This window comes from Nuphar pumila, chromosome 4, assembly GCF_984573655.1.
Source record: "Nuphar pumila chromosome 4, dmNupPumi1.hap1.1, whole genome shotgun sequence".
NCBI lineage: Eukaryota > Viridiplantae > Streptophyta > Magnoliopsida > Nymphaeales > Nymphaeaceae > Nuphar > Nuphar pumila.
In genome coordinates, this window is record NC_143252.1 from 108,301,191 (window position 1) to 108,325,991 (window position 24,801).

At 38.9% G+C, this 24,801-nt stretch overlaps 1 protein-coding gene and 1 long non-coding RNA gene across 2 annotated transcripts in view; one reads left to right on the top strand and one right to left on the bottom strand.

The window, feature by feature from the left end:
- Window positions 1-5,170, bottom strand: part of LOC149840481 (thylakoid lumenal 17.9 kDa protein, chloroplast) — a 31,889-nt gene extending 26,719 nt beyond the window's left edge. Inside the window, exons 1-3 of the mRNA XM_090003176.1 lie at window positions 4,821-5,170; window positions 4,575-4,689; window positions 4,397-4,466 (exon numbers count right to left, since the gene is read on the bottom strand). Of these exons, the coding sequence (XP_089859302.1) occupies window positions 4,397-4,466; window positions 4,575-4,689; window positions 4,821-5,137 (502 nt within the window). The 5' untranslated portion in view covers window positions 5,138-5,170. The remainder of the gene's footprint in view (window positions 1-4,396; window positions 4,467-4,574; window positions 4,690-4,820) is intronic.
- A 2,568-nt stretch (window positions 5,171-7,738) lies between these two features.
- On the top strand, window positions 7,739-24,609 carry LOC149840482 (uncharacterized). Its single transcript, XR_016431561.1, has 3 exons — window positions 7,739-7,869; window positions 10,167-10,236; window positions 24,382-24,609. It is a non-coding gene; the product is annotated as an uncharacterized LOC149840482 (long non-coding RNA).
- The last annotated feature ends 192 nt before the right edge of the window (window positions 24,610-24,801 follow it).

Sequence of the window (24,801 nt, forward strand, 5' to 3'; positions counted from 1 at the left end):
TTAAGGATCGTCAGATATATCAAAAATACCATAACTAAGGGAGTTTTTCTTTCCTCTGCCTCGTCCCTTGATTTAATTGCTTATACTGATGCAGATTGGGGAGGAAATCCCAATGACCGAGTCTCAACTACCGGATTTTGTGTTTTCTTAGGTGACTATGATTTCTTGGAGATGCAAGAAGCAACACAAAGTATCCTTGTCCTCGACAGAAGCAGAATATCGTGCTATGGCCACTACAACCATGGAACTTGTGTGGCTAAGAAGCCTCCTCAGTGATATGGGCATTGTCATCTCTACTCCTTTGAAGCTGTGTTGCGACAACAAAAGTGCAATCTATATTGCAAGCAATCACACCTTCCATGAGCGTACTAAGCATATTGAGATGGACTGCCATTACGTTCGTGATGAATACCTAAGAGGAACCATAGCACTACCTTACGTCACATCAGAGTACCAGTTGGCAGACTTCTTCACTAAGGCTCTTGCGGCTCCTCGGTTTTTGTTTTTCCTTAACAAGCTTTCGGTTATATCCCCGTAAAGCTTGAGGGAGGGTGTTAAAATATATGTAATTCATATATATGTATATATTTATATACATATATATTTGTATAATCTAAAATACCCGATAGGGGTATGTTAGTCATTTCACAAGTACCCGATAGGGGTACTTGTTTCTTTTCTTTCTTTTTTTGTAAATTTCCTTTTTTATTTTACCTTTTATTTTTTGGTTTTTTATCCACCTAAAAGGGGCCCCACCATGGAGTCGATGGGGCCCCCAACGGTCACATTTGTGACCGTTGGGGGCTCCCAACGACTCCATGGGAGCCCCTAGGTGGCTCTTCTTTTAAGGCCATATGGCCACTCCTCCTCTCCTTCTTTTGTGTATAAATAGGGGTGAACCCCTCTTGTATTTTTCACTCTTGAGAGCTCTCTCTCTTTCAATAAGAGACATTTATATTTTTATGTTGTGTTGTCTCTTGTGAGTTTGGGTATTAGCCCTTTTGTTTGTTTGTTCATTAGTAGATGTTGTAAGTGCTTAGTGCACTTTTTGCTTTTCCGCATATTTCATTACAGATGTCTGATAGTTCTGTCGGATCTTCGAGGTAAGACAGTACTCTCTTCGGTTGTCATGCAGGCGTCGTGGCACCCGTAGTGGACGGAGTGTCAGCGTCGGGAGACATAGAAGGTGTGACATTGACGATTCTGGTGAGGGGGGCGTCACTGATGTCAATGGCAGGTAGAGCCTGTTTGGCATTAGGCAAGATTTGCTCCCCCTGAAAGTCAATGTCACAGGTAGGCATGTCTTTATCTTGGTAATATGGTTCGTCTTTGAAGAACTCGACGTCTTGAGAGAGAAATAGCTTTTTGCTTATAGGATCATAGCACTTACATCCCTTTTTGACGAAAGAGTATCCTAAGAATATGCATTTGGTCGCTGTCTTTTTTAGTTTATCTCTGTATCGATCTTGGAGATGGACGAAGCACTTACACCCGAACACACGGAGGTGTGAAAAAGATGGGGTCTTTCCCTTGATCATACCGATGGGGATCATATAGTTAATGGCTTGGCTCAGCAGACGGTTGGATATGTAGCAGGCAGTGGATACGGCGTCTGAGCAGAAGCGTTTAGGAACGTTCATGTGAAACATGAGGGCTCTGGCTATATTTAAGAGGGTCTTGTTCTTGCGTTCGGCAACTCCGTTTTGTTGGGGTGTGCCGACGCAGTTGGTCTTGTGGGTGATGCTCTGACTAGTAAGATATTCAATGAACTTGTCATTGATGTACTTTATTCCATTGTCGGAGCGAAGAGTCTTAATCTTGACATTAAACTAGGTTTGGGCGATATTTTGGAATTCTTTATAAGTTATAAGAACTTTGTCCTTATGTTTGAGCAGATATACCCATGTGGCGTGAGAGTAGTCATCAATAAAAGTGACAAAATTTCTATAGCCATAATAAGATTCAATAAGGGGGGGGGGGGCATACATCAAAGTGAATAAAGGAAAAAAATTCATCACTTTTAGTCTTAGATAAGGAAAACAAAATTTTGGTTTGCTTAGAGTATTGACATGCATCACACGACTGCTGAGGTGGAGGTATGTCAGGGAATATCCTTCTTAAAGTTTGGTGGGAGGGGTGTCCCAGTCTAAGGTGCCACTTCTTATCTATATTGGTCTCCTTGCGGGCGATATGAGCCCTGCTTTCTGCATCAAGAAGGTAAAGTCCATTTACCGCCTGTCCCCTACCAATCACCTTCTTAGTGTTCAGGTCCTGAAATACCACATGCTTAGAGAAAAAAATAGCAATACAGTTATGGCTTTCCGTAATCTTGCTAACTGACATGAAGCTAGAGGGAAAATAGAGAATATATAGGGCCTTTAAGGGACTCGACCCGTTGAGGAGGGACACCTCACCAACACTTTGGTCCGGGATCTATGTTCTGTTAGGAATACTAATGGGACCCTTGTTAGCTGATCGAAGATTGGAGAGTAGGCCGACCTTACCTGTGATGTGGTCGGTGGCACAAGTATCGATGAGACACTTGGGACTGATGAGTTTGGAGCCAAGGGCTGGTATGTTACCTGCAGGTTCCTTTTGCTAACCTTCTAGCAAGTCCGCAAGTTGGATTTATTAATCTGTTAAAGAAGTTGCACAAGGTCATCCACTGTGGTTCCTGCATTTGACCCTTTATTATGTGCCTTTTGTTGTTCAGGGCGACCATGAAGGTCCCAACACTTCTCCTTTAGGTGTTCGAGTTTTCTGCAGTGGCTGCAATGGGGCCTGACATGGCCGCGAGAGTTCTCCCCGATCGTGTGTTCAGGCGGGGTTCTGAACGACGTGTCCTTGAAGTTGCTGGAGAAGGTAGCTTTCTCGTGGGCTTCGGTGTGAGATCTGGGTTCAGATGCCATTATCTTGCGGCGGGTTTCTTCGCGTTGGATGATAGAGCAGACTTCGTTGAAGCGAGGTAGATCTCTAGTCATAAGGATTTGGCTTCTCAAGTGGTTGTAGTCCTATCCGAGTCCGACGAGAATTTTGAACACCTTGTCTTCTTCGATACACCTCTTGATGACATCAATGTCATTGGTGATGGGAGGATAAAGGTTTATTTTGTCCCACATGTCACGTAGCGAACTGAGATAAGAGTGAAATGATTTGTCCTCCTTAGTCAGGCGCACGATGTCTTGCTGAAGTTGGTAGAGTCTGACCAGGTTATTTTGCTCACTATAAACGTCTCTCAAGGATTCCCATATGTCTTTAGCTGTGTCCAAAAATAGAAAACCCTCGACGATATTTGGGTCCATGGAGTTTAACAACCAGGACATAACGAGGTGATTCCTGGATTCTCAATCTTCGTAAATAGGGTCCTCGAGTTTCGGGGAACGCTCTTGCCATTGATGAATCCAAGTTTAGACTTTCCACTAAGGAAGAGCATGGCAGCTTTCGACCATGATAGGTAGTTGGATCCGTTGAGAGGTACGGTGGTGATCTTGAGGGTCGGGTTCTGCTCATGCACCACCATCCTTGATGCGCCATATGCGGGAGAACTCGACTCGTTCTCTCCTTCGGCATATTTGGTGGTTATGGATGCGAGATGAAGCTGTTACGGTCTGGTTTGAACCTGCTTTGATACCATGCTAAAATAGAGAAAACAAGAGTCGACGTTGGATTTAACGTGGTTCGGCTCTTGGCCTACATCCAAGATGAGAGAAACACATACTCATGTTATTGATATCACAAGGCTGCAGTGATGCTCAAGTTGATACAGGCTCGTCTTTATATAGGGCTTAGGGGACGGTGGTACAATGCAGGGAGGACACTATGATCCCTATCGGTAGTTAAAGGGGATAAGGATGAACAGGAGGTTTAATCAGGTAAGGAACCAGAGTTTGAATTGTGAGAAGGTTCCTAAAGGACGTAACCACGGTGGGATTGAGAATCCCATCGTGATAAGTATACTGTAATTTTAAAAGATAACAACCCAACTGAGTTTAGCAACAAGTGCTACATTTGATGACAATTATGAAACAATCTGTTAGAAAATATAAATGTGAGCAATGGTAAAAATTCCATGAAGCAAATGCAAGAGCAATCCTGTATAAATTTACAATAGATTTAGCAAACAACCAGAGCCATTAGCAATTTGTTTCAAAAACAGTCCATTAACATTGAAATTATAGATGAATTGATGATCGAGAGAATGCATTATAAGCAAGTTACAACTGTGTTGTCAATCACCAAATATATATCATTAAAAGATGTCAAACTCGAGCTAAACATTACCAGCAGCAGACTAATCTTAATAGATAAACAGAAAAAAATAAGGATCCATCCAAAGAAATACTCCCAAATCTTATTCACACCAACAAGAAAACACCAATTTTCTACCAATACTAACCATACGGCGTACCCTCCTTCGGTCTAATCTTCGGGTTTCTCTGTGTTTTCAGTATTGCATCCTCAATTTTCTGCAGATTGACGCCAAACACAAGTACACAACCAATATGCTAAAGGGTGTTCACGATGACCAATAATTCAATATTTCAGAATGTAGCACAAGAACAACCAAACAATACCTGGAGAGGGTCAACTGAATCAGTTTGAGGGATCACCCAGGGGAAAGAGAAGGACGCCGACTTCGGATTCGTCGAGATGCATCCGGGATTCGTCGATGGGCACGGCCTAATCTTCCTAAAATCCCCACCAGAAAAACAGAAAAAAACGTAAGCCAAATCCAGCAACCTAAAAACGATAAATGGGTAAAACAAACAAACGAGAAAAAACGAAGAAAAACTCGAAGATTTGCCAAAAATGGCGAGTACCCATCTTCGAGGCCGAACTGTGGAGTCTGAGATTGGGAGTAAGGGGTGGAAAGCGTGAGAGGACTCGAGGAGGTCGGGAACGGGATGGCCAAAGAAGACGGCGGCGAGCAGAGCAGAGTGAGGGCAACGGCTACAGAGGTTAGATTGGGAGAGAGGGGCGGCTTCCTTTTTGAATCGTGAAAAGTAGCCGTTGGGGTTTGAATTTTGGAGGGTGTTGTGCCGTTGGGGCGCCATTTTTGGAGGCGACGTGTCTCATTAGTTGCTTTGGGAAGGATAAGGCTCCGGGCAAAGCTTTGGATGACGGCGGGTGGGTTCATCTCGGGCTGTGAGAATCGAGAAAGGTAGTTTCTTTCCTCTTCGGGTTTTTTCTTCACCTGGTTTTGTGAGGTAGGGATCCAATACTCCCGTATCTCATAGCTTAGGTACTCTACCAATCGGATGGTGGTGCTTTGAGTGGGGCCCACGTTCAAGCAATGTGGGGTCCATGTGAGACTTGAGATCATTGGATCTTGGATGCAGTTTATATGGACCTGGCTGGCCAGGTTCGAGTTTATGCCGGGTGGCAGCGGCGGTGTGGGTTTGTTACTAGCAGGTTAGTCCATGGATCAGCCAAATTGGTCAGGCTACGACAGAGTTCTCTCATGGGGCGTTTGACTCACAGGCAGTGGTGGACAGGATGGTGTGGGACTTACCGGCCCATCCGTGAAAAAGACAGGATGCACTACCCTGCTCTGTCCACACACCATAAAAAAAGAAAAACCATTTGGTTGTCCGTCTGCCACTGTTCTGGGTGAGGGGCACAGAACAGCAGCAGACACTGTTTTATCGTCCACCAGACACACCAAAGTTTGTATGGGCGTGCCGACGCACGTGAGGCCTGCGCTGGGTGAATCCTGCAAACGGGGATTCAAGGGCGTTTGATTGTGCCGACAGACCTATGTAGAACAGTCCTATTTGGATATTGCTGGCTGGGTACCGATGTATTCTGTCCTCTGTGTTCAGCTCTTATTCTTCTTCTTCTTTTTTTCGCAGAGACCAATGTTTGGCTTGAGTGAGATACTAACCTAAGTTTGTTCAAGTGGGTTTGGGAATAAGTAGGGTTGTCAATGTGTTGGACCTGGTTTAAATTCAGTGGATTTGAACTTGAGGTGCTGCTACTGGGTTCTGACTAGGGTTTAATCATACCCACCATATATAAAAAAACATATCCAAGTCCTATACGGGGACATTTGAGTCCCCGTCCGTGGGTCTCATCTGCATCGTGCACACACACAAATGTGGCACACACACATGGGGATTTAGTGCATTCTGTGAACGCTTATTTGGCATCTGCCACTCCTCTGTGCCCCCCCTCCTAGGGATGACAGTGAACCTGGGGAAAACAAGGCTCGGCCCTGCCTCGCCCCGTTTGGATTGGAGATAACAAGGATGAAGGTTAAAATCCATCCCGTGCAGGGATGGAGGCAGGGCTTTCCCCACCTCGCTCTGTCCCCAATCTTTGTAAGGGATGACAATAGATCAAGGAGAAACGGGACCTTGCCCCGTTTCGCCTCAGTTTGGACCGGGGATGGAGGACATAAAATGGGGATGGAGTTTCGGATTTTGTAAGGGATGACAAGAATGTGGTGTGTTGTTTTATATTGACAATGGACTAGAGAAAGCATTTGGGAATTTGGTTCAAGTATCTCTTAACTCGGATAAGATTATCTCATGCATAGCGATTGGTTTTGCATGTGAGTGCGTGCGAGTTAAGGCTAATTTTCAATCATACATGATGACATAAGACCGGTCAAGTGAATACTTAGACATTGATAAGTGATTAGGGTAACATTGCTCACTAACAACATATAGCTATCAACTGGCCGCAAGGCCGGTGGTTAAAAACAACCTTCTTTCAATTGATAGGTTGCAAAAGGTTTCTTAGGTGACACTTTTAGGAGACAGTATTGAGGCCATGGTGAGATGTCGTTGTTGTTGAATTCAAGTTTAGTTTAAAAGGGCATAAGCGTATGACCATATTTGAAACTTAAACGATGATTACGTCCGTACAATTCGTTATGGCACTGCACATACGATGACGTGTGAAATCACGACGAAGGCTACAGTTGAGGCAGCCGTGCATGCGGTGATAAGCAATGCCAATGGCCTTACGGTGGTCACACATGGAGTGCCATGCAAGGCCTTTGGCTGACCAAATTAGGTGTATTGTTGCGTGAGCCCACAAAAAATTAGCCCATGGTGAAGGGGGCAAGTTATATGTCCCATCCCAACATGCACTGTAGCTACAGTGCATGTTGGGGTCTCGACTGAGCACCGCACCGCACCGAGTGACACTCAATTGGGTGTATGGGATGCCTGCAGGTTTAGGATAGTATAGAGTCCAGTACACTTGACTGAACGCCATACAATGCTCAATCAAGACTCCGAAGATGCATTGTAGCTACAGTGCATATTCTGGAAAGAACACCCAACACCCTTCACCATCCATGATGAGGAGCCATACATGAATATTTGAACAGGTGTTGCATAATGATCCAAAGTGTTTAACAGATTAGATGATGTGTCAAATCAAAAATCAGATGCAACCACAAAAGACTGACCCACTTATAAAGATGGATCCAAAAGAACCTAACGAATCACCAGGAGAGGAATGACTCCTCCTAAGTCACAAACCGAATATTCCAACGGTTCCTATAATCTGGTCCATACCCTGACTTAAGATTTGTACACTATTTGAGTCAGATCCGATCCGAAGTCTGGACCCACGAGATCCACATCCAACGGTTAAAACGAAACCCCGCGCCAAAAAAACTTCTGAATTTTCGCGCCACCGACTCTCTCCTTCCTCCTCTCTCCTCATTGGAAAACCCTAAATTCTCTGCGCCGATCTCACCCGAGAGAGAGAGAGAGAGAGAGAGAGAGAGAGAGAGAGAGAGAGAGAGAGATGCTTTCTCTTGCTTCCCCACGCTGGTTGACAGGCGAATCAGTAGCTGCGTTCGCGGTTCTTCTTGTGCGATCGGGATGTGTTCCGGCGATTAGGGAATTTGAGGTAAGTTTCGTCTGTCATCTCCGTCTCTTCTTGATATTTTTCGGCAACACCTTGAATATCTGAAGGAAACAGGGTAGTTTTCTGTCTGCGATTCACTAAGTTTTCTTATCGAGGGTTTTACCAATCTGAGGCCAGCCAATGCGCAGCCGGTGATGGGGGTTTCCATTGGATTATCAAGAAAAAAAAGAAACTCGGATAGCTTGGGGATTGCAGTGTTGGGACATATTTCCTCTGCGTTATCAATCTCCTTGACCCGCCTCACGAATCTTGATGCATCTATTATCTTTTTTGGCCACAACAAAATGCGTCATCATCTCCTAGGAGAACGAAACAGTTTCTTTCTAGAGTTCCTTATGCACACTCCATCCGTATGGTCACGCCTTACGCGGAATTAGGGATTGATGGCAAAATTGGTTCTTCTTCTTGGTGAGGTTTTTCTGGTTGATTTTTCGCGGATTATGCGCAACGTACCCCTGAACCCGTGAAGGAAACAGACCATCTCTCTCTCTCTCTAAGTCTATTTTTGTTTTTTCCGTGTGATAACTTATGCCTATTTTTGTTAGTTGCCTCTTGCATTTGAGGAAACGCTCTTCCAGCAATGGTGTAAATGAATTACTGGAAGCGAGTCTTGTTTTTCATTTCATTATTTAGGTTTTTGCAGTGTTTTCTCCTCATCTCCATGTTCTCATCTCTTGGAATATATGATATGTGGTATTAGAAGCTTCTAAGCGAAATCATGATCGTATGAATGAGATATGGAATATAACCTTTTAATTTTGATAGGCAAGCTGGGGGGATGGGGGTAATCCCTGTGGGATTTGAACCCAAGGCCCTTAGGTTATGGTAGTGCGACCTAACATAACAATGTTTGGTTATTATACGTTGATCATACACAAAGTTGGAGAAAACACAATGTAGTTAATGCTGTAATAGTTTCAAAGGATTTATGCAGAGGCACTTGGTTGCTTTACAACTGTTTTGCATCAACCTGATGATATGCAAGGGAGGCAAATATATACTAAAGAGAGCATGCATGTCTTCACATGCCCCCAAGCAATTTATATTGCTTTTTATGTTTATTCTTTTACACCATTTTATTTTGATTTAGCTGAGATTTTTAAAATTTTCCAGCGTACTTCTAGGCATATTTGAATAATTGAAAAGGTAAACCAAAAAAGAAAAGAGATAAATATTTCCTGAACTTTTAGTGAGAATTAGATGACGAGAGCATTGGGTGCTATGTTATTGTGGAACTTGTGTCTGTTGTACATATAGAGCCACTATGTGAGTGACAAGGGCCCTCACAAATTCACCTTGAATTATAAGAATGCAAAACACAAGCATGCGTATGTGCACAAATGCAAGCATACGTAATCACCATCAGCTCTAGTCTCATCTGTATGGAGTTGAATTTTGACACATTTCTTCATCCATTTTTATCTAATGGTAAGCCCAAACCACTCTACTTTCTTTGATGCTGCTTTTCATAGCCTTCCTTTAAGTATTCATTGATATCCTCTTTTCTTCATCTAAGCATCTCAAATGATGTCACTTAGTGCTACTTTTGAATTGCATTTAATCATTCCTGATCCTATACTTTTTCCTATTTCTGAAAGATTGGCGTAAATGTGGTTATATTTTTTTCTTCGTTGTCCTTTTCCTTAACAGCTTGCAAGGTATAAAATTGCAAATGTAGTGGGTGCCTTACAGAAAAGGCCAATCCCTAAGCAAATTAATTATAACACTAGTTTGTCTCCACTTCATCCTTGATGTAATGGTATTATCTTTCTCTAGCCCATTATCCTTTTGGACAAGGACCAGACTTGCTGCATTATGATACTATATGGCTATAAGCCTCCTCACTTATCTTCCCACTAAATTTGCAGTTTATGTATTATATTTTCTTTAAACTAAATTGTAAGTCTCGTTCCATGGTTTTGTCCATTTTTTAGTTCCTTGTTTGCCTGTTTTCTAACCGGATACTGAACAGTAATTACTTGCATCATTTGCAAATAATAGCCATTTAGCTTGGCTTTGACTAGGAATGTAGTCATCTATTCATAAGTTCTTTGGTACTAGTGCTGACTTCGCATTGATGTCATAGATAACCTCTAAATACCCATTGGAGATGTTTTCTCCTAATCACATGTTTTTTCCTTAAGCTTTTAAATGAGTTTTTAAGGAGAGTGACTTTCATTATTGGCCCTGTTGGCATATTTTGAAGTTTTAAACATGCAATTTTAGCTGCACTTCCACTATTTCCCCAGACTTTAAGGAATGATTCCTTTTCTGTTTAGGGGGAAACATAGCCCAGGGAATGACAATGTGCGAGAATTCATGGTTACCTAAATCCAGGTATTGGCTAGGGTATGCTGTTACAACTTGAAAGGGCATAATATGCCAAATTCTTTATCCAATCTTTGTAAATCCCATTTCCATTCATCTTGTTTTATTAATGTTCATTTTTTTTTCAAGCTTCCAATCATATACTCCTTAGATGTCCTTCGAACTTCTTTTTGTTGTTATCCAGCTTTCCATGATCATAACTGTTGGCAGTTGATGATGAAATGTAAAGTTCTTTGAATAAGGCCTTATAGTCCCTGGAAATCATCTCTTGACCATAACAAAAAAGTTTATTTATGAATCATTCTAACCACTCCTGCATGTCGTAAGATACTCATCATTGCTCTTAGCATACCTATTTGCTACACATGATCGAAGGCCATGGAGAAGTCTGTAATGAGATATGCGGAAATACACAGAGTGCTATAAGCACTTACAATGTCCTACAATGGACAAACAATAGCCAAGTCCACAAAGGGACAATACATACACAACACAAAATATAAAAGTCTCTTTATTGAAAAGAGAGAGAGAGAGAGCTCTCAAGAATAATCAAATACAAAGGGGTTCACCCCTATTTATACAAAAGGAATAGGAGAGGAAAGGGAGGCCACATGGCCTCAAAAGGAGAGCCAAAAAGGGGGCTCCCATGGAGTCGTTGGGAGCCCCCAACGGTCACAATTGTGACCGTTGGGGCCCCCAATGACTCTATGGGGAGGGGGGGGGGCTTAAATGGCTTAAAAAAAATAAAAAAGGTAAAAACTAAAATAAATACAGAAAAAGAAAAAAGAAGAAAAACAAGCACCCCTATCGGGTACTTGTGAAAAGACCATAATACCCCTATCGGGTATTATGGTGTATATATATATATATATATATAGATAGATAGATAGATAGATAGATACATCTAACAAAGTCATGATCAGCTTCTTCATGTCCTACTTTCTTTGTATGACCATGTACATTTCCACCCATGAATATGTTCACTACTATGTACTTCTTATACCTAAATAACTGCTAGAGTTCTTCTTAAAGCTCTTAATCTGGAAATGCAGAAGCAGTTTGACAATTTATGCTAGTGTGAGGTCTATCAATCAATATGATAAATGGAGACATTTAAATGATTTTCAAATGATATTACTAGATGGGATGAAGTTTTTGGGTCTGATGCATGAGTATTAGAGGCAATCAAAAAGTGAGGATGAGCTTATGAGTGGATTAGCGATTATTAATAGTATGGAAATTTGAGTGTATAAATGTTTACTTTCCAAGGAAGAGATAAAGCATGTAAATATGGTTTCTCCAAGGGCAGAACAGTGGTTTCCCCAAGCATGTTACATATTTCGTGTATGCACTAACACTTGGCTAATGCCACCATATCCAAATTACCAACATAGAGTATGATAAAAAGAGGAAGGGCATCTAAATCTGTTGAGATGTTGATTGGTGCAATGAGAAATATCACATTCATTAGTGGTTTGGTGAACAACCAGAAAAAGGTGCTAGATTCTTGGATTATGAACACTTGGTTCAGCTGTTATGGAACGAACTGCTTCTTCAGTTGGTGGAATAAACCAGGTATTCTATAACTAGAAGTCTGGGAAGTCATGTTGGCCTACTCAAGGAAATAACTCCAAAACATGACCCATCTAGAAAATGTTTAGAGGTGCAAAGAAGAGGAGTGGAGGGGTATTGTGGGAGTTGTGATGACTATTATAATGAATTTGATGTTTATAGGATGAGCCGATTAGATGACCCCATTTGATCTTTCATTGTGTAAAAGGGCATATAAAGAATTCAAAAAAAATTAAAGTGAAATTCCTTGGGTCTTAGAACTTCATTATGAGACAAGTATGGCCAATATTATGTGCAGGACTTAAACAGGTATTGTTTTATAACTTCATCATGAATTATTACTCTCCCTTGGAATTTTATGCCCTTTTTTAAAGAGGTGAGGTTGTTGAGAGTCTAGGATATCTCAAAATAAATTCAAATAGATTAGAACTTGGAGAAGATTCTAGTGATAGGTTGAATTTTAGAGAGGTGAAGGATGAGGAAGAGCAAGCTTATGTTGAATAGTGTGTGAAAATATCTTCAAAAAGGAAAATATGTGCACAAAAGCACAAAACAACACTCACAAATAGTCACAAGTGCACAAAGGCATAAAAAAAGAATGTATTATTGAGAGAGAATGCTTTTCTAAAAAGCTTAAATATACAAGGAGAGTCATTTCCTATTTATACATAATGAGAAGGAGCTGGCCAACGGCTGGTCAGCCTTGGTCAAAACTCAAAAAGAAAAAAAAATACAAAAAGAAAAGAAAAACAGAAAAAAGAAAGATACAAATAAAACCTATATATATAATTAACTGTATATATATATATATATATATATATATATATATGTATTTACACAAAGTCTACAATAATTTTAACACCCTCCTCAAACTTACCATGCAATGACCGAAAGTTTGCCAAGAAGAAAATTGAATCTAGGAGAACAAAGCGCCTTATTGAAAAAATCAGCCAATTGATATTCTGATGTTACACAAGGTAGATCTATAACTTTCTTCAGATATTTTTCTCTAATATAATGGCAATCCATCTCGATGTGCTTCGTGCGCTCATGAAAAGTGTGATTCTTAGCAATATATATTGCACTCTTGTTATCACAACATAACTTCGTACGTCCTTGAACATGAACCCCCATATCTTTCAACAGCTGGCGAATCCAAACAATCTCCATCGTTGTAGTTGTCATGGCTCTGTATTCGGCCTCAGTAGATGACAGAGATATCTTTTGTTGCTTCTTGCATCTCCAAGAAATTAATGATTCACCTAAGAACACACAAAAGCCAATGGTGGAGTGACAGTTATTTGGATCACTTCCTTAATCAGAGTCAGTATAAGCAATTAGATTAAACTCAAAAGATGAAGATAAAAATACTCCCTTATTTATGCTTTCCTTTATATATCTGATATTTCGAGGAATTGTACTCATATGAATCGATGTAGGAGCATGCTGGAATTGACTTGCAACATGTTCCACATGTAAAATATCAAGTCTAGTGATGCTAAGATACATTAAAGATCCAACAAATTGTCTGTATGGAGTGAGATCTTTTAGAGGGACACCATCATCAATCTTCAACTTGGTTCCTACCACTTCAGGGGTTTTATAAATTTTATCGTCTGTAATTCCTGATTTGTCAATAATCTCATATGCAAGTTTAGTTTGAGATAAGAAATAACCCCTCTGAGAGTAGGCAACCTCTATACCTAAAAGATATGTCAAAAATCCTAAGTCTGACATTTCAAAATTTTCTTTTAAAATAGACTTGATACTCTTAATCCCTTTAGCATCATCACCTGAAATTAGCATGTCGTCAACATATAATAATAAAATCATGATTTCAACATTGGATTTCTTGACAAACAAGGCAATGTCAGTATACCATGAAGCAAAACTATTTTTAATCATTAAACTATTAAACCGATCATATGGAGCTTGTTTTAAACTATAAAGAGCCTTCCGTAGACGAAAAACTTTACCTTTAGGAACATTTATACCTAGAGGAACATCCATACCGACTTCTTCATTTAGGTCACCATTTAGGAAGGCATTTTTAACATCCATTTGATATATGTTTTATTTTTTAATGAAGATAATGGTAATAAGACACCTAACACTGACCATACACGCAATGGGAGGAAAAGTTTCATCTAGTCTATTCCATATTTTTTACTATACCGCTTGGCAATTAGACGAACTTTATACCTTTCAAGGGATCCATCACTCTTGGTCTTGACCTTAAAAACCCACCTATATCTTGTTGTCTTCTTTCTACTAGGTAGATCTTGAAATTTTCAAGTTTTAGCCTTTCTGAGAGCTCTAAGTTCATTATTCATGGCATCATGCCACTCTACAATTTTATGTGCTTCTTCATAGTTTTTAGGTTCCACATATGAATGAATGACACTAAGGCAAGCTCTATGTTTGGTTGAAAAGGATTCATAGGATATAAATCTAGTAAGAATTCTTTTAGTTCTTTCAGACCCACAAGAATTTGGGTTATTCATAGAGGTAAGCTCATCAGTTTGACTATATTTCTCAATCATACTCCTAAAAGTATCCTTATCTCTATGTGTATAGGTAATAGGATCAATAGATGTTCTCACTGATAAAACTGCTTTGGGTTGGCAGTTTAGTCGTGAAAACCGAGGAGTGGAAGAAGAGAGGAGAGAGGATTTTCCTTGGAATCGGCAGCCACACAATTTTTTTTTCTATTGCTGCACTAAACTTCATTAAGATAAAATAGGTTTACAAATCTTTTACAATGGCAAGACTACCCCTAGTTAGTAATGTATATTACATTATAATATAGCATACACGTGGTCTATATGGATCCTCTACTGGATCCATATCCGATTTGTATTCTAATACCCTCCCTCAAGTTGTGCATGGGATTGAACCATGTGCAACTTGTTCTTCAGATACCAAAAGCAGTTACTTGTGAGACCTTTTGTGAACATATTAGTAACTTGGTCTTCTAAAGACACATAAACCGGTTCAATCTCTTTGTCTGCTACCTTTTGTCTGATAAAATATTGGTCAATCTCAATATGTTTGGTCTGACTGTGATGAACAGGATTGAACGCAATTTGTATAGCACTTCTATTATCACACATGAGGGTTGAACTTGAAATACTCTCTCCCATCTCTGTAAGGAGATGCCTAATCCAGGTTACTTCTGCTGTGGTAGCTGCCATAGGTTTATATTCTGCCTCCGTGCTAGATCTTGCCACAACTTTCTGTTTTCTGCTACTTCATGAGATAAGATTGCTTCCAATGAAAACACAGTATCCTGAAACAGACCTCCTTTCATCTGGGTCCCCTGCCCAGTCTGCATCTGTATAGGCCAATATGTCATGTTTCAGTGTTACCCATAAAGATTGAGCATATATGAGTCCATCACCCACCGTGCCTTCCATATGACCAGTCTTTGGTTCATGCATCTGAGATACTTGATTTACAGAATATACAATGTCTGGTCTAGTAAAAGTAAGATACTTTAACATGCCCACTAAACTGCAATACTTGCTTGCATCAGAATACAACTCGCCATCACAAATGCTGAGTTTTTTATTGACAGCACTAGGTGTAGGCACATGTTTGCAATCTGTCATTCCTGCTTTGGCCAAAAGATCAAGAGTGTATTTGTGTTGAGTTAATAACATTTTTCCATCATGTCTGTTCACCTCTACACCAAGAAAATATCTTAGCTCTCCAAGATCTTTCATCTTGAATCACATACTCAGCAAAACTTTAATTTGTTGAATATGCTCTGGAGCATTACCAGTGACCACTATATCATCAACATATATAAGTAAGAAAACCACAACGGTTCCATCCCTGTATATGAATAAAGAATGATCTAGTTGAGAACGAATAAAACTGTGGTTCTAAATCTCTGAGGAGAAGCTTTCAAACCATGACCTGGAGGCTTGCTTTAAACCATACAATGCTCTGGTTAATTTACATACATATTCTTTTGGGTCTCCTTCTGCATAACCTTGAGGCTGCTCCATGTAAACCTCTTCTTTTAAATCCCCATGAAGAAACACATTTTTAACATCAAGCTGACTAAGGCTTCACCCATGTTCAATAGCCAGGCCAAGGATAATACGAATGGTTCTCATTTTCACTACTGGGCTAAAGGTTTCATCATAATCTTCACCATATTCTTGGGTGAAACCTTTGGCAACAAGACGTGCCTTGTATCGTTCAATGCTCTCATCCGGTTTATATTTAATCTTATACACCCATTTTGAGCCAACAACATTTTTATCTGGGGGACGACCAACTATCTCCCATGTTCGACACTCATGAAGTGCCTCTATCTCCTCATTCATCGCCTCAATCCATTTGTTAGATTGAACAGCTTGACAAAACCCAAGTGGTTCCTCATGTTTTTCAATCTTGGATAAAATGATCTGAAAATCTATAGAGAAGTTATCGTAACTTACCCATTTTTCAATTGGATGCCTTATCCTGCTTGATCTTCTTGGGGCCTCTCTTTTACTGGGTAATGTCATGTGTTTTTCAACAGGGGCATCTGTTTGCTCTCTGGGTCTTCTGGTGTAGACATTCCCTTTGTATCTCTGACATTCTGTTTCCAATACCTTATCTGAAGCCGTCTCATCATGTATGTTTTCAGGAGCCAAAGTGGTACATTCAGCAACATGTGAAATAAGTTCAACACTGAGCCATGGATCATACCAATTATCAGCCATATCACCATATTCACGATCATAGTTGGCCTTATTTTCCAGAAAGCTATTTTCATCAAAAACAACATTTCTGAAAATTCTGATCTTCTTATTGATAGGGTCATAGCACCTGTACCTCTTGTGTTCATCTGCATAGCCTATAAATTGGCATATAGATGCTTTGCCTTGAAATTTATTTCTCATAGATTTGTCAACATGTACATAACATGTGCATCCAAAAACTCGTAACTCATCATAATTAGGATGTATACCAAAGAGAACATAATAGGGAGACTGATTTTCAAGGATAGGCATAGGAAGACGATTTATCACATGAGTGACAGTGTGAAAAGCTTTTGTCCAAAGGCTGATGGGCAAATTACAACCATGCATCATACTCATTGCACTTTCCACAATATGTCTGTGTTTACGTTCAACAATTTTATTTTGTTGTGGAGTATACGGGCAAGAAACTCTACGATGTATCCCATTATCTCGGAGAAAATCTAAAAACTCTTTGGAGGAATACTCACCACCTCCATCACATTGGAGAATTTGAATATTTTGGGAGAATTGATTTTTAACATAGGCATGAAAGTGACGAAAAATAAGAAAGACCTCTGATTTGTGTTTCATGAAGAATATCCAAGTAAAACGAGAGAAACTATCAATAAAAGATGCATAATATTTACTTCTAGAAGAAGGATTGGGAGTTGGACCCCAAACATCAGAACATATTATCTCAAAAGGAATAGAGGCTCTTTTATTTATTTGATGAAAAGGAAGTACATGACTCTTGCAAACTTGACAACTGGAACACATTTTATTCTTTAATGAAAGTGAAACAGACTCTGAAAGAAAACCATTAGATACTAACTTTTCAATAAAGACTTGACTACAATGACCAAAACGAGAATGCCAAAGATCTGGCTTATTACATTTGGATAAACTTAGGACATTTTCAGAGACATGATTAGACTTGGGCTTCAAGACACTGGAGGTTGGATCTTCATTGAAGACATACATGTTTTCACATCGCTCTCCTTTAGCGAACATCTCCTTCGTTTGAAGATCCTTGACAAAGACAGAAGTAGGAGTAAATTCCACAGATGAATTGGTAGAGTCAACAAGTTTAGATACAGAGACAATATTTTTCTTTATATTTGGTGCATGAACAACATCAAATAAAAAAATAGATGACTCAGACAAAGGAATAAGGACATTGCCTATGTTTGAAATAGGGTGGTGAGTCCCATCTCCAGTTACAATATTAGATTTTCCAAAATAGAGAACCAAAGTAGAGAATTTACATGCATTGCCACTGACATGAGCCGTTGCCCCAGAATCAACATACCATATTCCATCATCATTCTGTTTCAGGTTCAAGTTGGCTATCACAGATAGGAGAAGATCCTTAGCATCATCACTGACCTAAAAAGTACCTGCAGCTCCTGGTGTAGCAACATTTCTATTATTTTGCGCTCTGTTTCGATTTTGCGGGTTGAACCAACTGTTGGCTTTGATGTGACCCAATTTATTACACTGATAGCATGTGGGAACATTCCTTGAAAAACTGACTGTGGAATTTGGTGTAGGTAGTAATCCACGTCCACCCTGGATGGCAGTTCCCCTGCCTCTGCCATGTCTTCCTCGTGCACGATCAACTATCATCCCTGTGGCAAGAACCTCATGCGTAGATGGTTGTCCAGCTGAAGCATCAGACATGCTCTTCAGAGTCATTTCATACTGAAGGAGTTTGGCACGTAATTCCTCAAAATTGAGTAATATAGGTAAGCATAATAAAGAGGTCACAAGGACATGATATTCTGATCCCAGGGCATTCAGTGTTTGCTGCACATTTTCTTTATCTGATACTGGATATCCAACCATGGCTAACTGGCCTGTACTGCTTTTAACTTGATTTAAGAATTCAATAATGCTCATTGCCCTCTTTCTTAACATATGAAATTCGCGTTTGAGAAACAACACCTTAGCCTCTGATATATGAGAATATGTCTGAGCTAAAACCTCCCACAAAACTTTGGATGTGCAATCATCAGGAATGAAAATCAATACTTCTTGTGATAATGTGGAAGTGATGTATGCGACAAGAGCCTGATCACGCTTCATCCAAGAAACGAATGCAGGATTGCGAATAGTATTCGGCAATCCTCCATCCTCTTTGGCTTCGGTTATGATAAATTCTGGGGGTATTGGAGTGGAGCCATCCAAGTGGCTTGAAAGGTCTTGACTTCGAATAAAAGGAGTGATCTATCTTTTCCAAGTCAGATAGTTGTTGGTAGTTAACTTTTTCGAAACTAACTGTCTAAAGAAGTTGGAAGAAAGACCTGAATTGCCTGAAGTATCCATTGGTAGCTGGTTGACAACGGGAAGACACTAGTGATTGAAGCTGAAATGAAAACACTTGTGGCTGAAACTGAAAAAATAAAGCTGACAAAGGAGTGCAAGATAAAAAGGTTAAAGTAAAAGAGAATAAAGCAGACGTGACAAGGCAGTTTTCAAACCAGCAGTAACGTGATGTTCAGAACCGATAGAGAAGAAGATCAGAAAACAACATGGAAAAGAAACAATTTGCGTGATATGGGAATGAAACTGGAAGGGAACTCAGCTCTAAAAGGAACAATAACAGATCTGAAACTACTTCAGATCTGTAACAGAAAAACTCAGCGAAAGGAAATAGAAGAAACATATGATGATGACGTTGAAAAGAAAGAAAAATTTTAGCAGAAGGGAGAAAGGAACAAAAGAAGAAGACAGACGTGACCTGTCTGTGAACTCGACTGAAGGGGAGAAAGAGCAGAAGGCTCGGCTGTCTGTGAACTCGTTTGAAGGATAGAAAGAGCACGCGACTGAAGGTGGAGCAAGCTCGGCAGATTGTGGCCTGTTGTGAACTCGACTGAAGGGGAGAAAGAGCAGGCTCGACTCGGCTGAAGGTGGAGTAGGCTCGGCAGATCGTGGCCAATGAAGCAGGCCCTTTCACGTTCCCTGATAAAGAAGAAGGCTTGGCTGAAGGTGGAGCAGACTTGGTAGATCGTGGCCAATGGAGCAGGCCCTTTCACGTTCCCTGATGAAGGCACTTTTACGCCCAGAGCAATCGCTGCTCTGATACCATGATAAAACTGCTTTGGGTTGGCAGTTTAGTCGTGAAAACCGTGAAGGAGTGAAAGAAGAGAGGAGAGAGGATTTTCCTTGGAATTGGCAGCCACACAATTTTTTTTTCTATTGTTGCACTAAACTTCATTAAGATAAAATAGGTTTACAAATCTTTTACAATGGAAAGACTACCCCTAGTTAGTAATGTATATTACATTATAATATAGCGTACACGTGGTCTATATGGATCCTCTACTGGATCCATATCCGATCTGTATTCTAATACTCACTTCAATAAGTTGTTCAGAAGATTGATAATGAAAGTTGTTATTTCTCTTTTATATCTTCATCACCACTAAGAGCATTATCATTTTTATATAGTATTTCATCATCACTAGAAACATCATCATTTCTAGATAACAACTCAAATAAAAAGTAATAATCCACATCATCTCTATGAGGTTCACATTCTTCAAAACCACTAACATTTTTCAAAAATGTTACGTTCTAGAAACATACAATTTATCATTTTTAATATCATAGCATCTAAATCCTTTTTGTATTTCGGAATATCCAAGGAATGCACAAGAGGTAGCTTTTGGTGAAAGTTTATCATTTTTGTCGGTAAAAACAAAACATTTGCATCCAAAAACTCTCAATCTATTGTAGTTGGGTTTTTTTGATATAAAATTTTAAAAGGTGAGATCTTATTTAAATTTTTTAAAGGAAGATGATTTATAAGATAAACGAATGCAAGAGCCGCCTCAGCCCAAAATCTTTTAGGAATATTTTGAAAAATAAGCAAAGTTCTAGTGGTTTCAATTATATGTCTGTTTTCTTTCGGCTAAACCATTTTGTTGAGGTGTTTTGGGACAAGATTTTTTATGAACAATTTCATTAATTTCAAGATAATTTTTTAATTCATTTGAAAGATATTCACCTCTGGAGGCGGTTCTAAGAATTTTTAAATTACTATTAAATTGATTTTTAATTAATATATGATAGGTCTTGAATGATGCAAAAACCTCATGTTTATGCTTAAGGAAGTATATCTAAGAACATCTAGAGTAATCATCAACAAAAATAACATAATATGCAAATCCTCCTTTAGATATAACGGGTGCCACTCCCTATACATCCGAATGCACAAGTTCAAATGGTTTGGTTGAAAACATAGAACTTTGTTTAAAAGGCAAACTTTTCATTTTCTCAAGAATACAATTATTACAAGTGAAGTCACTTTTACAAAGATCTTTAACAAAATGTAAATAAGAAATCTTGATGACATTAGGATGCCAAAGTCTTTTATGCCAAATATTTATATCTTTATGTTGGGCAAGATTACAAAAAGAGTGTTTTGGAACTTGTAGAAACTCCATGTAGTATAAATCTTCTTTCTTAGAGCTTTCTTCAATCAACTTCTCCGACCGACGATCATGTACCCAACATTTATTTGATGAGAACTTGACATCACATCCATGGTCCGAGAGTTGAGAGACCGAAATCAAATTTAAATTTAGTTTTGGTATAAATCTAACATTAGGAATAAGAAAACCTTGTTTTTTAAAATTTTCAATTCCTTTGATTTCAAGAGAAGCTCCATTCGCGGTTGAAACAAAAGAAGTTGATATATTTTTTGTATATTCGGAAAGTGCAAAAATATTTGGAGTCATATAAAAAGAAACACACGAATCTAAGAGCCAAGGAGTCTTATCGGGAGAAGAAAAAGTTGATATGGCGGCATCGAAAATTGATCCTTTGAAGAGGGGTTGAAGGGCCTATATAACATGACTAAATGACAATGCTCCACTGTTGGAAGTAGATATATTCTCCTCTTTGTGTGGATAAAATGTGGTTGACATGACCACCTTCTTCTTTCACTTTGGACAAATCGGCTTAATATGTCCCGGTTCTTTACAAAAATGAAAACTATTTTTTTCATATTCCTTTCCTTGGTTCCATCTTCCACTTTGGCCACCTTCTTCCCTTACACCTTGATTTTGAAATTTGTTGAAATGAGGAGGTTTCTAAGTGCTCAAATTATTTCCCTGTCTAGAAGCGACATAGGCTCCTTCATTTTTATCCTTGGTTGAAGCCATAGCTAAAACACTTTGATTGGATTTACTCATTCCTATTCGAGTTTCTTCCCCACTTAGTTTAGTAAGAACATCTTCTAGAGGTGGAGAAGTGAAAGAAGATAAAAGAGAGGATCTTATTTGCTTAAATTCGGGCCTAAGTCCATTCAAGAAATTGAAAAAATAATTTTCTTTTAATTGTTTGTGTCGTAGCTCAATAGCTTCTCCGCTCCACTTTGGTTTAGGGAGAGCAAGTTCATCCTAAATAGATGATAATTCGGCAAAATATTTTCTAATAGTCATTTCTCCTTGTTGAAAAGTTAAAAAATTATTTTTTTAAAGATAGTATTTGTGAGACAAATCTTTCGAGGTATACATCCTCTCAAGATATTCCCAAACTTGAGATGCCTTCTTGAATTTTAAAATATTGGCATTAATCATAGTCTCAACCGTAGAGAAAATTCAAGAAAGAATTTTATAATTTTTCATTTCTCATTCTTCATGTTTCTTATTATATTCTTCAAAAGCTTTCACTCTTTCCTCTCTTTAAAGAACTTTTATTTCTCTTTTTTCAACTATGGTAATTTTAGGCTCGGGTTCTGGAATCGTATCTTTGATGTAGCCCCAAAGTCCTTTGGCCCAAACATGATAGTTGGAGCCGTTGAGCGTGAATTAAAGAGACAAATGTGAATCCTTTTCCGCCATGGAAGAGCTTTAGAGAGACAAGTGAATCTTTGCACCACAACGGGTTCTTTTTCAGCATATCTTGTAGTATGCCAAAGCGGAAGGAGTTTGCAAGGAAGTCTTTCCACACCAAAGCAAAAAAAAATGAGTGGGCATGCTTCTCGAGGCAGCAACCACGATGGCTGCAGCATACGCTCTTGCTTCTAGAGACCAAGCTCTGATATCATGTGAAAATATCTTCAAAAAGATAAAGTCCAAACACGATTTGATTAACCCACTATGTTCACAAACGGAAAATATGTAAAACACTCACAAATAGTCATGTGTACAAAGGCATAAAAAAAGAATGTATTATTGAGAGAGAATGCTTTGCTAAAAAGCTTGAATATACAAGGGGAGTCATCCCCTATTTATACATAATGAGAAGGAGCTGGCCAGCTCTAACGACTCTAAATAGAGCTGTTGGGGCCAGTCCAACGGCTGGTCAGCCTTGGTCAAAGCTCAAAAATAAAAAATAAAAAAAAGAAAAACAGAAAAAAGAGAGATACAAATAAAACCTATATATATGTATATGTATTTACACAAAGTCTACAATAATTTTAACACAGTGAGGAGTTTTGTGGATGCTAATGAAAGCACAAGCTTCTGTATTGTATTCTGGCCATCTATGGAACAACATTGGGGAATGAAGGTTGATAAAAAATGGTGGTAAATGGGACTTGATTGGAAAATTGAATATAAAAGGTAACCTTGCATATCACGCCATGCCAATTGAAAGCCCTCCCAAGTCCCAACATATGAAAACTAGATTCGAGAAGGATACATTCTTGAATAAAAAAATATAGAATCCAGAACTTCATGGATCTGAATCCATGTTGCTAAACCATCTTCCACTTCCTGGCATCAACGCTTTTTATGCTCAACAAAATGCCAATGCATCTGTCGATTTGCTGTCAAACTCTTTTCAAAATTTTTGAAGTAGCCTATTCTATATTTGGTTTTTAATCTTTATCTTCTAGTTGTTTTTCCACTTAGTTTGTTAGTAATCTAAAATTGCTAATGGTTCCTCATATCCAAATTGTTGAAGTGAAGAATCCGTGTTTCTTTCCATTTGGCAAGGTGATATGTATGCTTAATTTTTCAGTTAGATTTCTTTTCCTAGTGAGTTAACCAAACATATTATTTATTAAAATCCTGCTCTTTTTATTGTGTTCTTTTAAGACATGAAGAAGAGGAAGATCTTTTGGCATAGACATGAAAAAATTGGCTGTGATACAGTAGGTGAACTTTATGTGAAAGTATTTAGTAATATTCAATTATCTCATGGCTGACTATTGTTATTGTAGATAGCGATTGATCCATCCTTGTGAAAATACAAATTTTGTTAGAACAGAGTACTTGTTAAAAGTCCAAGCCATGTAAGATATCTTCCTTAGTGGCAAGTGTAGGGGTGCAACACCTTTTGAGTTCTATTGAGACACTGGAACTATTTCTTTATCGTGTATATATATATATATAGAGAGAGAGAGAGAGAGAGAGAGAGAGAGATGGGTCTGTGCTAAATCAGTTTTTCTGCTCTTTCAGTGTTTTTTCGCAGTTTCGACCCCATAAATGTGTTGGGCATGGTCAATTTACGAGGAATCCACACCTGGATCATGTGTTTTTTTATGAAAAGAATGATATTTGGAGCCTCGAAAGTTTACAAAGATTTTGGACCGTTGATTTTTTAATATATATAAAAATCCACCCATGTGTCAAAATAGAACACTTCAAGAGCTGATCCCTATAAAATCAAGTACATAGATCACATCTCTATGGTCAGAATTTTAAAATAAAACGAACCACCCCCTGAAAAACTCACTTAGCACTTTTGATTTAGCACGAACCCATTACTCTCTCTCTCTCTCTATATATATATATATATATCTATATATATATAGTCACTCCCTTTATGCTCTTGTACTTCCTAGCAAAATTGTGTTTCAGAATTGGCAATTGTTTTGAGTTTGAAGATTCCTTTTCTACAGCTACTGGCACCCAATTTGCCAAAATATTGATTTAGAAGCTGAAGGCAGACTGTAATAGAAGTATATGCAAATTTAGTGGTACATGTTAAAAGTTTAAGGTTCAAAGCTGGTGGGATGAGAGATACAATCATTGTTATCTTTATTGTCAATACAACATCACTTCATTTGTTTTACCAACTGGAAGCCTGCCAATGCATGGTCTGTGATTGAGGGGTGGGGGTTCTTCCAATCTGGGTCTGGATCTAGAAATGTGAATTAGCATGCTGATTGAATCTTGGCATTACAATCATGTACCGTGTAAAAAGGCTTGAGCGTAGAGATGTCCATGCACCTGAATCTGCTGAGTTAACATGTTGGGTTTTGGTTTTGTTGGGCTGAGTATCAGAGCTCGATCCCGAACCATGTATAATTTAAAGTGTC